The sequence below is a fragment of the Somniosus microcephalus genome, chromosome 6 (assembly GCF_052327205.1).
Source record: "Somniosus microcephalus isolate GS21.2 chromosome 6, FLI_Smic_1.0, whole genome shotgun sequence".
NCBI lineage: Eukaryota > Metazoa > Chordata > Chondrichthyes > Squaliformes > Somniosidae > Somniosus > Somniosus microcephalus.
This window is the reverse complement of record NC_140992.1, coordinates 228415076-228427298: the sequence shown is the minus strand read 5'-3', so window position 1 is coordinate 228427298 and position 12223 is coordinate 228415076. Positions and strand designations below refer to the sequence as shown.

At 42.8% G+C, this 12223-nt stretch overlaps 2 protein-coding genes across 3 annotated transcripts in view; both read right to left on the bottom strand.

The window, feature by feature from the left end:
* The window catches only part of shcbp1 (SHC SH2-domain binding protein 1), a 47601-nt gene extending 45811 nt beyond the window's left edge, over positions 1-1790 (bottom strand). For both annotated transcript variants that reach the window (XM_085991528.1, XM_085991529.1), the window contains exon 1: positions 1431-1790. In XM_085991528.1, the coding sequence (XP_085847654.1) occupies positions 1431-1566 (136 nt within the window). In that variant the 5' untranslated portion in view covers positions 1567-1790. The remainder of the gene's footprint in view (positions 1-1430) is intronic.
* Positions 1791-10109: 8319 nt separating this feature from the next.
* Positions 10110-12223, bottom strand: part of vps35 (VPS35 retromer complex component) — an 80263-nt gene continuing 78149 nt past the window's right edge. The window contains exon 18 of the mRNA XM_085991526.1: positions 10110-10362. Within this exon, the coding sequence (XP_085847652.1) occupies positions 10301-10362 (62 nt within the window). The 3' untranslated portion in view covers positions 10110-10300. The remainder of the gene's footprint in view (positions 10363-12223) is intronic.

The window sequence follows — 12223 nt, the reverse complement described above, 5'->3', positions numbered from 1 at the left end:
GAACCATCAAAGACACGAGCCACCCCAGCCACAACCTCTTCGCCCTGCTCCCGTCCGGTAAAATATACCGAAGCATACGGTCTCGTACCAGCCGGTTTCAAAACAGCTTCTACCCCCAGGCCATAAGACCCATGAACGAATAATTTATTATTGTTTTTATTTATTATTACTGTATTTCTATTAGTATTTTTATCAGTGCTATGCCATATTTATTCCAATGTTGGGAGGACTTGTAAAAATCAACATTTCATTGTGCAGTACACATGTTTGCTGCATATATGACAAATAAAATTGAATTGAATTGAATTGAATTGATACAGAAAACAGCCCCACTCAGCCTGTTCAGTCTTTCATGATAAGTATAACCTCTCGGTTCTGGTATCATCCCAGTAAATCTTTTTTGCACCTTCTCCAGTGCTTCGATATTATTTTTATAATATGGAGACCAGAACTGTTCACAGTACTCCAAGTGCTGCCTTAAACAAATTTAACACAACTTCTCCACGTTTATGTTTATGGAATTGTTCCATATCAGCCCTGGATCAATTGTCAAGTTAATAAATTTGATTACAAACCAAGCTACTGCTCAATCAGCATTAATATACCTGAAACAAAATAACTCCATCACATCCCATTTTAATTTGAATAATGCATGCACTGACCAGTTTTACAAGTTATGTAAAAGTGCAATTACATTTTCGGAATTCCTTTTGTAGACCTGTACTGAAAGACAAGAAACGAAATACAAATCGCACCTTATTTTTCAATTACATTGCTTAGATAAATAAAACCCTCAGTATCTGAAGATTTGATTTAGAGAGGGGAACCCTGTCGGTGTATCTGAGGGTGATTGAGGCCGGTGTGAGTGGGGGGACACTGTCGGTGTATCTGAGGGTGATTGAGGCTGGGGGGGGGGGGGGGGGGAGAAAGAGATCGCTGTCGGTGTATCTGAGGGTGATTGAGGCTGGGGGGGGGGGGGGGGGAAGAGATCGCTGTCGGTGTATCTGAGGGTGATTGAGGCTGGTGTGTGTGTGTGGGGGGGGGGGGGGGAAGACACTGTCGGTGTATCTGAGGGTGATTGAGGCTGGTGTGGGGGGGGGGTCACTGTCGGTGTATCGGAGGGTGATTGAGGCTGGTGTGCGCGGGGGGGGGGGGGGGGGAGACACTGTCGGTGTATCTGAGGGTGATTGAGGCTGGTGGGGGGGGGGGTCACTGTCGGTGTATCCGAGGGTGATTCACAGCGGGGGATCGAGGGCGAACTTTGTCATTATATCCGAGGGTAATAGAGACCGGGCGGCGGTAGGCGAGCTTGTCGGGGTGTCAGTGAGTGGGTGGTTGGGGCCTGGGGTCCCCGGGATGTTGTACAGAGGGGCCGGGTATTTGTCCCGGTGCTCTGTCAATACCTGGAGCCACGCTGCTCTCACACTCACCTCCTGCGGTCACTGTACCTCCGGCCTCGCCCGCTCGGCTGCTGGGCAGCTCCGACTGCTTCTCGTCCGCCGCTTCCTCACCATCCGGCACTGGCGCTGCTTCATCTGGCGGAACCGGCCGCTGCTGCTCCAACATGACACGGGTTCGGGCTGGACTCCCTCACTCGCTGGCGCGGCCGGCGGTTACACTTCGCTCCGGATTCAAACTTTTGCCGCTGGAAACCGGTTGACGGCTGCCCGGCTCGCGCGCCCTGATTGGTCGAACGACAGGCGGCGTCCAAGCCGCAGGAGGGGCCGCTGAGCAAGTGGCAGAGAGCTGCGGCACAGCGCCCTCCAGCGAGGAGGAAACACACTGCCCGAGTGTTTGAGGATGTGTCCACATCATTTCACCAGGAAGGGATTATAAAGGGTAACTTTAATTTTATTAGTGTCAGCTGTGGCTCAGTGCGCAGCACTCTTTCGCCTCTGAGTCAGAAGGTTGTAGGTTTATGTCCTACTCCAGACACTTGAGCACAAAAATCTAGGTTGACACTCCAGTGGAGTACTGCACTGTCGGAGGTGCTATCTTCTGGATGAGACGTTAAACCGAGACCCCATCTGCTCTCTTAGACGTAAAAGAATTATTGGCACTATTTTGAAGAAGAGCCTGGGAGTTATACTTGGTGTCTTGGACAATATTTATCCCTCCATCAACATCACAGATTATCTGGTCATTACCACATTTCTGTTTCTGGGAGATTGCTGTGCACAAATTGGCTGCTGCGTTTCCTACATTGCAACAGTAACTACACTTCAAAAGTACTTCATTGGCTGTAAAGTACTTTGGGACGTCTGGTAGTCATGAAAGGCACTATATAAAGGCAAGTCTTTTTTTAGTAAGATATTTTTGGGTGGGGAGTTAATGATTTAAACTTATTTCTAATGAAAATCAACCAGCGCTCATTCCTTTTGATTGCCACACCACCACCTTCTCAAGGTCCACTAGCGATGGGCAATAAATGCTGGTCGTGTTAGCGAAGCCCATATCCCTAGAATGAATAAAAAAAAGTTAAGTCTTGTCTCAAAATTCCTTGGTGTTAGTGTTGGGCCGTTATCATCACCGCTAGCTTTTCCTTTAAATACATCCCCTATGCTGTGAAATACAAAGTTTATTTATCTGTGCACTCAATATCATTCGCCCTTGAAGAAGTGTTAGGGCGTTGCATTCAAGCGTATAAAGCTGAGATTAATTATGATGAGCATTTCACAGCTTTTACCAATATCCTGAGCCATCTTTTCCTTTGGAGGGAGAAGATGACAATGTCCAAGGAATTTGAATTGCATAGACACTTTCCCTCAAATAAGTGCATGCATCCCATGATTATAAGGTGTGGCAGCGAATTGCTAGTTCTTATATATAACTTTCCACATGTCAATTTCCAAACACCATCTTAGATGTCTACAGATATGTCAAGAGAAAAAGATTGGTGAAGTCAAGCGTAGGTCCCTTGCAGTCAGAATCAGGGGAATTTATAATGGGGAACAAAGAAATGGCAGATCAATTAAATACATACTTTGGTTCTGTCTTCACAAAGGAGGACACAAATAACCTCCCAGAGATGTCGGGGAACATAGGGTCTAATGAGAGGGAGGAACTGAATGAAATCAGTATTTGTAGGGAAATGGTGTTAGGGAAATTGACGGGATTGAAGGCCGATAAATCCCCAGGGCCTGATAATCTACATCCTAGGGTACTTAAGGAAGTGGCCCTAGAAATAGTAGATGCATTGCTGGTCATCTTCCAAAATTCTATAGACTCTGGAACAGTTCCCATGGATTGGAGGGTAGCTAATGTTACCCCATTATTCAAAAAAGGTGGTAGAGAGAAAACGGGGAATTATAGACCGGTAAGCCTGACATTGGTAGTGGAGAAAATGCTAGAGTCCATTATAAAAGATGTAATAGCAGAGCACTTGGAAAACAGTGACAGGATCGGACAAAGTCAACATGGATTTACAAAAGGTAAATCATGCTTGACTAATCTACTGGAATTTTTTGAGGATGTAATTGGTAGAATAGATAAGGGAGAACCAGTGGATGTTGTGTATTTGGACTTTCAGAAGGCTTTTGATAAGGTCCCGCATAAGGGATTAGCGTGTAAAGTTAAGGCACATGGGATTGGGGGCAAGGTACTGACTTGGATAAAGGACTGGTTGGCAAACAGAAAGCAAAGAGTTGGAATAAACGGGTCTTTTTCTGAGTGGCAGGCAGTGACTAGTGAGGTACTGCAGGGATCGGTCCTAGGACCCCAGCTATTCACAATATATATTACTGATCTAGACGAGGGAACTAGATGTAATATCTCCAAGTTTGCAGACGACACAAAGCTGGGTAGGTGTGTGTGCTGTGAGGAGGATGCCGAAAAACTCCAGTATGATTTGGACAGGTTGGGTGATTGGGCAGAAGCATGGCAGATGCAGTATAATATGGATAAATGCGAGGTTATCCACTTTGGTGGCAAAAACAGGAAGGCAGATTATTATCTGAACGGCAATAGATTGGGAGAAGGGGAAGTGCAACGAGACCTGGGTGTCCTTGTGCACCAGTCGCTGAAGGTAAGCATGCAGGTGCAGCAGGTGGTTAAGAAGGCAAATGGTATGTTGGCCTCCGTAGCGAGAGGGTTCGAGTACAGGAGCAAGGATGTCTTGCTGCAGTTGTATAGGGCCTTGGTGAGACCACACCTTGAGTATTGTGTGCAGTTTTGGTCGCCTTATCGAGGAAGGATGTTCTTGCCATGGAGGGAGTGCAGCGAAGATTCACCAGACTGATACCTGGGATGGCAGGAATGACGTATGAGGAGAGATTGGGTCGATTGGGCTTATACGCGCTGGAGTTTAGAAGAATGAGAGGGGATCTCATTGAAACTTATAAAATTCTAACAGGACTAGACAGACTAGATGCAGGAAGGATGTTCCCGATGGCGGGGGTGTCCAGAACCAGGGGTCACAGTCTAAGGATAAGGGGTAAGCCATTTAGGACAGAGATGAGGAGGAATTTCTTCACCCAGAGAGTGGTGAACCTGTGGAATTCTCTACCACAGAAGACAGTTGAGGCCAATTCATTAAATATATTCAAGAAGGAGTTAGATATATTTCTTAAGGCTAAAGGGATCAAGGGATATGGGGAGAAGGCAAGGACAGGGTACTGAGTTTGGATGATCAGCCATGATCTTATTGAATGGCGGAGCAGGCTCGAGGGGCCGAATGGCCTACTCCTGCTCCTATCTTCTATGTTTCTATGTTTTTATGTTGGAGCCATTCAGTTCCACAGCAATGTATAATGGAAAAATATATAATGTTACATTTAATACTCTATCTTAGTTTGGCTTCTTTATTGTCTGAAGTGACAATAAATGCAATGCAACGTGATAAATACAATTGATAACCTCATTTAAATGCTCACCACTCACCTGGTTGAATGCAGCCACAGTAATACTCAAGAAGCTTGACACCATCAAGGACAGAGCAATTTGCTGTACAGCACCTCTGCCACTGCACTCAATATCCACGTCCTCTACGACTGAGAACAACAGTAGCAATATCGTGCGAACATCATCACTTCTAAATTCTCCTCCAAGTCACACACCATCCTGACTTGGACGTATATCACCATTTCTCATTGTCGCTGGGTCAATATTGTGGAATTCCCTACCTAACACCATTGTGGGAACACTGCAGGAGTTCAAGGAGAAGATCAACCACCATCTTCTCAGGGCACTAGGGTTGGGAAATAAATGCAGCTCTGCCAGTGTCACCAACATCCCAAGAAAAAAAATAAAAATCATCTTCAAGCTATATCTTCAATCTAGGTTGACACTCCAATGCAGTGCTGAGGGAGTGCTGCACTGTCGGAGGTTCTGTCTTTCAGATGAGACGTTAAACCGAGGCCCCATCTGCTCTCTCAGGTGGACGTAAAAGATCCCAAGGCACTATTTCGAAGAAGAGCAGGGGAGTTATCCCGGTGTCCAGGCCAATATTTATCCCTCAATCAACATAACAAATAAAACATGTTATCTGGTCATGATCACATTGCTGTTTGTGGGAGCTTGCTGTGCGCAAATTGGCTGCTACGTTTCCCACATTACAACAGTGACTACAATCCAAAAGTACTTAATTGGCTGTAAAGCGCTTTGAGGCGTCCGGTGGTCATGAAAGGCGCTATATAAATGCAAGTCTTTTCTTTTTATATTTTCTGCAACTATTGTGGAGTATTTTTTTCACTTATTTTATTTGTGTAAATGTGTACCATAATCATATAATTTCAGGGGGCATTTCGTTTGCAATTTCATATATGTGGACAAATTTCAGGAAAAATACTTTTGCTGCAAATATGTAGGAAAATGGCTTGAATCATACACAGAATGTAAAAGGCAGTTTGAGCAATGACAACAGAAAACGCTGGAAAAACTCAGCAAGCCAGGCAACATCCGTGGAGAGAGAAACAGAGTTAACGTTTCAGGTCAAAAACCCTTCGTCAGAACTGGAAAAAAACAGGAAAGGGGATAGATTATAAAGCAAGTAGGGGCTGGGAAAAGTGGGAGGGGATGAAAGAACAAAAGGGAAGGTCAGCGACAGGATAGAAAGCTGGAGAGATTAAGAGACATCAAGAGACATTCAAGGAACAAAGGATGTCTCTGGATGAAGTGTGAATGGCCCTGGCAGAATGAAGGACAGCTGCCATGTGGGAGGGAAGAAAAAAGCCCAGACAAAAGTGTGGATTAAAAAAGAGAAAATATATATATTATATATGTGATAGGGGCCGAGGTTATGATCTGAAAATGTTGAATTCTATGTTGAGTCCAGAGGGCTGCAGAGTGCCTAATGGAAAGATAAGGTGCTGTTCCTCGAGCTTACGCTGAGCTTCTGTGGAACAATGAAGAAGGTTCCGGAGGGGCGTTGGTGTTCAAGAGTTGATGAAGCTTGCGATCCTTGACATCAGAAAGGAAGAAAAAAAGTTTTTTGTTGAAGCGTCGGATGAGTCGAAGGATGAAATGGAACTGTGGACCCGGACAGCTTTGAGATAGAGTGCGTCGGTGCTGCTGAAGAGAGAGGTCAAGAGTGTTCATGTGGCGCCGCATGGCGTTGAGCGTGGATCTCAAGATGCGGCGAGAGCAGTAGTTCGAGGAACAATGAATATCTTGGAGATATTTGTAATCCTGGGTGGATCCGAAACACGAAGGGTGGAAGTTTAGTTGGAATTAGTTGGAATTTAGTTGAGCAATGACATGTTGCTTATAAGAACCAACACTTGGGGGAACAGGAGAATATTGATCCCGAGGATAGGCTATATTGTCCGAGAATTAGATTATTGGATTAAACATCAGCACAATGTGTGTTGATACAACTCTAGATTCAAAAGAAGTGGATAGAGAAGGGGTAATAGAATTTGGAAAGAAAATCAGAGCAGCCACAATCTACATATGAGCTGAGTTTACTGCTGCCTTTGTATTTTAGATCATGGGATTATTCCAATCCCCAGCTCAGATATTAGCCAGACCTTCAAACTGAAATGTGTTTAAAAAAAACATTACTCATAAAAAAAGGTCAATATGTCTTCTCCTGATGAACCCTTGACAGTAATAGCAAATCAAACAATAGTTTAGAGTTATAGATGGCTTTTTTAAAGTTTATGGGGCAATCAGCTCCACACATAAAATTCTTTTTTACGTTATCAAAAAGTGATTATCATCAGAATATCATTTATCGTAATTCCATGACTCCTAAAGTTTCTGTAATTTGGTATTGGCCAAATCTGTCTACCAGGAAACTGACCAAACCTAAAATAGTAGACATTTGGACAAATATACATAGTTGTTCTGAAATATAAGGTTATGTTTTCCTCTTAGCTGGTAGTGGAGAAAATAATGACTCAGTGAACATGCTATTTTCCATTATCAGTACAGCAATATATCTGTTGGTGGTAAATTGGTAGTTAATTGAATACATATTGGGAACAGTTAATGGGCCTCTGCACTTTACAGAAATTATGAACATGATTAAGTGAGTTTTAAAGCATTAAAAATATTAGAATAACTGGTTCAAGTAGCTGAATGGTGTGTAAGAAGTTTATTGAGGACAAGATTGCTTCTAATCAAGACATGTCACAAAGGAAGGGATGGTTCATAATCCCAACTTGATGGAAACAGTTTCATGACTCTTACGTAAAATTCACACAGGAGAGAAGCTAGAATGGGAAAATTCCAGTGACTCACATCAACATAATAAATCCCTTAAAATCCATTATTACAAAAATATAGAAGGTGCTCATCTGTGTGGATTCTTGCACTAGATGGCTATTTGGGTAAAGCAGGTTGGGTCATTCATCTGTTCACTGATACCAACTTGACTCAGCTATGCCATGTACAACTCAGGCAGACCGAACACCCACACTGCAACCTACTTGCTGCCTCCACCCTCAGATCAGAAATTCTACTTCAGATATTAAGAGACGATTTTGTTGTGCACTGTATGCCATTTGTTATCCTTTATTTAACAATTTTCTCTCAGATTTTAATTTGTTTTAAAAAGTTAAGAGTAAGCTTGGCCTCCTGGAAATGAGAAAATGCAAATGCTGGAAATCTGAAACAAAAACAGAAAATGCTGGAAACACTCAGCAGGTCAGCCAGCATCTGTGGAGAGAACAGATGAGTTGTTCATTATTCCTGGCACCTGAGGTTCAAACATATAATACCAGTAATTGATGAATAATGATCCTTGTTCTTGCAGTCACTCTGTTATTAGCACATTCTATCTGAATTTGATGGTATAAATGAGAGCAGTCAATTGATTAACAATGGCCATGAGTTGCCTCTCCAACCTATTTAATGAAATGTTTGATAGCAGTTAGTTCGTTATTTTGTTAACTTGATGTGTAATGTCTCAAGATAGTTATTCAACAGATTTCATGGGAGGTGGAATAGAAATGTAATTGGTATTTAGATCAGTGATTGATGTAGCTTTCTCTAGCAAATAAAATTGAGTTTCTGCTCTCCTGAACTGAGAGGAATATTCCAAGAATGTTGTATTGGAATTCAAATTAAATTTAGTCTGCTTTTCACTAGACTTTGTAGCAACTGATAGACCTGACAAACACCATAGGGGGCATTCATGAGAGATGCCCCTACTGTGCCTATGGCCTGAGGTCTTCACTGTAGATGCCACAAACTCCGTCAGACTGCAGTAGAGACAACCGTTGCTTCATGACATCACTCATGGGAGATGCCAGCATGTTTCTTGGATTTGGACTCTTTACGCTAGATTTTGCCACCCAAAATCAGGCAGGATAGTGGAGGAAAACAGGCAATATTGGGTGGTGCGGCCTACCACCACATTCTCCTCCGAGCTCAATTTCTTTTAATCTCTCTCCCTTCCCCACCTGCTGCATGTAAATGCCAATAAGGAGGCAGGGCCTGGCAAGCTGTCACACTTCCCTAGCTTACCGCTGCTGCCTCTGCCAACCCCAGGGACTGCCAAAAGGTGGCAGCAGGCCCTGGGGAAGCTAAGACTAATCATATCTAAAGAAAATCAGAATGCTCTTTCTAGTATGATTGACATGTGTGAGTCATTGCTATATAATAATGTAAAAATTATATAACCTGAAATAGCTTTGACTGGTCATGACTAGCAATGGAGGGGGAAAATATCAGCTATGCTTCCTGTTTATGGTCACTGCCAGTGACCCCATGCCACAAAATTCTTACGTACAGACGTCAGCTGTGGACAGGATCGGGTTTGGCAGTGATGGCCCACATTGTCAACTAGCCTGTCAGCAATCAATGTCTGCACTCACATATTTGAAAAATGGCCACTAGGGTGAGTTAGTAGGAGGCTGCTGCCACCCATAGAAGCGTGCCCATCAAGAGTCCTGTCTTCAGGAGTGGATGCGAGAAACTGAGCTGGAAATAGGTTTGATACTGGGGGCTAACATCTACCATAATAGATTAAATCCTTTCTGACTCTCAATGTTGTAGGTGACTATATTAATTGAAGGTATTTTACAAATCTAAAATTCAAAGTTGGAACTTTATTCTCTCCTGAGGTGGGAAAAATAAACTGGTAAATCAGGCGTCAGCACTTGGATCAGTGGTAGACTTTCGCCGTCTGAGTCAGAAGTTCGTAGGTTCAAGCCCACCGATAGAGACTTGAGCACGTAATCTAAGCCGACGCTTCAGTGCAGTACTGAGGGAGAGCAGCATTGTTGGAGGTGCCATCTTTTGAATGAGACGTTAAAACGAGGGCCTGTTTTCCCTTTCAGGTGGACAGTAAATTATTCCATGGCACTATTCGAAGAAGAACAGGAGAGTTTTCCTGGTGTCCTGGCTAATATTTATCCCTGAAACAACATCACAAAAAAAATTATCTGGTCATGTTTCTCATTGCTATTTGTGGGACCTTGCTGTGCACAAATTGGCTGCTGTATTTCCCTATATTACAATAATGATTACAGTTCAAAAGTACTTAATCAGCTGTAAAACACTTTGGGACATTGAGGTTGTGGAAAGTGCTATATAAATGCAAGTCCTTTCCATTCCAATTAGAGTCCACTACAGGAGGCTTATGTCCAGTAACTGATGAGGTCTCGCTGCCAAATACAACATTTGACCCATTAATTTGAGAGAATTATTTGAGACTTAGACATAGGTCCAGCTTTTCAAAAATGCTGTTTTAATTCAAATGCCTGCAAAATAAAAACATAAGAAAACATGGACCAAGAAAAGGCCATCAGATTATCAAGACTGTTCCCTTTATAAACTGTGTACAATCTACCGTTAAGGACTTTTCCCCACTTGTCCGATTTGCTGCGGAAAAGTTCTGCACAATACGCTGTCTTCCTCAAAAGTAATCAAGCAAAACTGCAGAATATTTATCCACCTCTACATCTCCATGATTCAAACCTGATGAATAAAATGAAGCAAATTAATTAAGCTGGTATTGATGCTGTTCACTCTCAGAATTGTAAATGCAACTTCAGCTTTTTGTTGGACTAATATATTCATCAGTCAATTCATGATCTAATTACAAAAAGCTACATCAGAGGCTGTGCTGATGTCAACTCCCACAAGGTTTCCACTGACACGTGTTTGGTGTTTTGATAGTCTGATGTATAGAATTGAGTGAATATTTATAATTAAATATATATTCATGGAAAAGATAAAGTTCAAGTTTTTAGCTCTATCTAGGTTTTATTATATCTGACTAATTAGGTTTCCTTTCAACAAAAAAAGTGACACTCGTCAGCGTAGACCAAGAAGAAGCAGGGTAACACTATTTAATGGATCCCAGTGTTCAACCAAATTGATTAAAATGGCTCATTAAAATGATAAAGACTATGCAAGGTCACACCACTGCATACATCCGATCAAACTTGATGCTGTGGAGATATTTCAGCCAAGACTGAAAGACTATCAAATTGTCTCTTTTCAGATTACAATAATACCATTTACAAGACACATCGCAGTCCCATTGCAAAATGATAAGCCGTGTACAAACAATCTGAAAAGCATATGATTTGTAATCAAATGTGATAGAAGTTTTGCATTACAAATGGTGTTGTACAATACTATCCCAGGGTGTCAGGGCCATTCCCCTCCTCTACACACTTTGTGAATTCAGGCACAGAACCTGGTGGCGTACCCAAGCAGGGTGTCTGCATACTATTTGTATCTCTTCATTCAACTCAGCACAGATGCAGCAAGCTTAGCAGCTTCAACCTGCATTTGTCAGACTGTTACCTGATTATGTGCAGCTTCCAGCAAGGCTTTTGGCTTTTGACAAGGTCCTGCATGGCAGACTGGTCAGAAAAGTAAAAGCCCATGGGATCCAAGGGAAAGTAGCAAGTTGAATCCAAAATTGACTCAGTGGCAGGAGGCAAAGGGTAATGGTCGACGGGTGCTTTTGTGGCTGTAAGGCTGTTTCCAGTGGGGTTCCGCAGAGCTCAGTACTCAGTCCCTTGCTTTTTGTGGTATATATCAATAAGTTAGGCTTCAATGTAGGGGGCATGATTAAGAAGTTTGCAGATGATACAAAAATTTGCCATGTGGTTGATTGTGAGGATGAAAGCTGTAGACGGTAGGAAGATATCAATGGACTGGTCAAGTGGGCAGAAAAATGGCAAATGGAATTCAATCCAGAGAAGTGTGAAGTAATGCATTTGGGGAGGGCTAACAAGGCAAGGGAATACACAATAAATGGTAGGACACTGAGAAGTGTAGAACAGAGACACCTTGGAGTGCAAGGCCACAGATTCCTGAAGGTAGCAGGACAGGTAGATCAAGTGGTTAAGAAGGCATACGGGATACTTTCCTTTATTAGCCGAGAAATAGAATATAAGAGCAGGGAGGTTATGCTTGAATGTATAAAACACTAGTTAGGCCACACCTAGAGTACTGCGTACAGTTCTGGTCACCACATTACAGGAAAGATGTGATTGTACGAGAGAGGGTACAGAGGAGATTTACAAGGATATTGCCAGGACTTGAGAATTTTAGCTATGAGGAAAGGTTGGATAGGCTGGGGTTATTTTCTTTGGAACAGAGGCTGAGGGGAGATTTAATTGAGGTGTATAAAATTATGAGGAGCCTAGCTAGAGTGGGTAGGAAGGACCTATTTCCCTTAGCAGAGAGGGCAATAACCAGGGGGCATAGATTTAAAGTAATGGGTAGAAGGATTAGAGGGGAGTTGAGGAGAACTTTTTTTCACCCAGACGGTGGTGGGGATCTGGAATTCACTGCCTGAAAGGGTGGTAGCAGCAGAAAC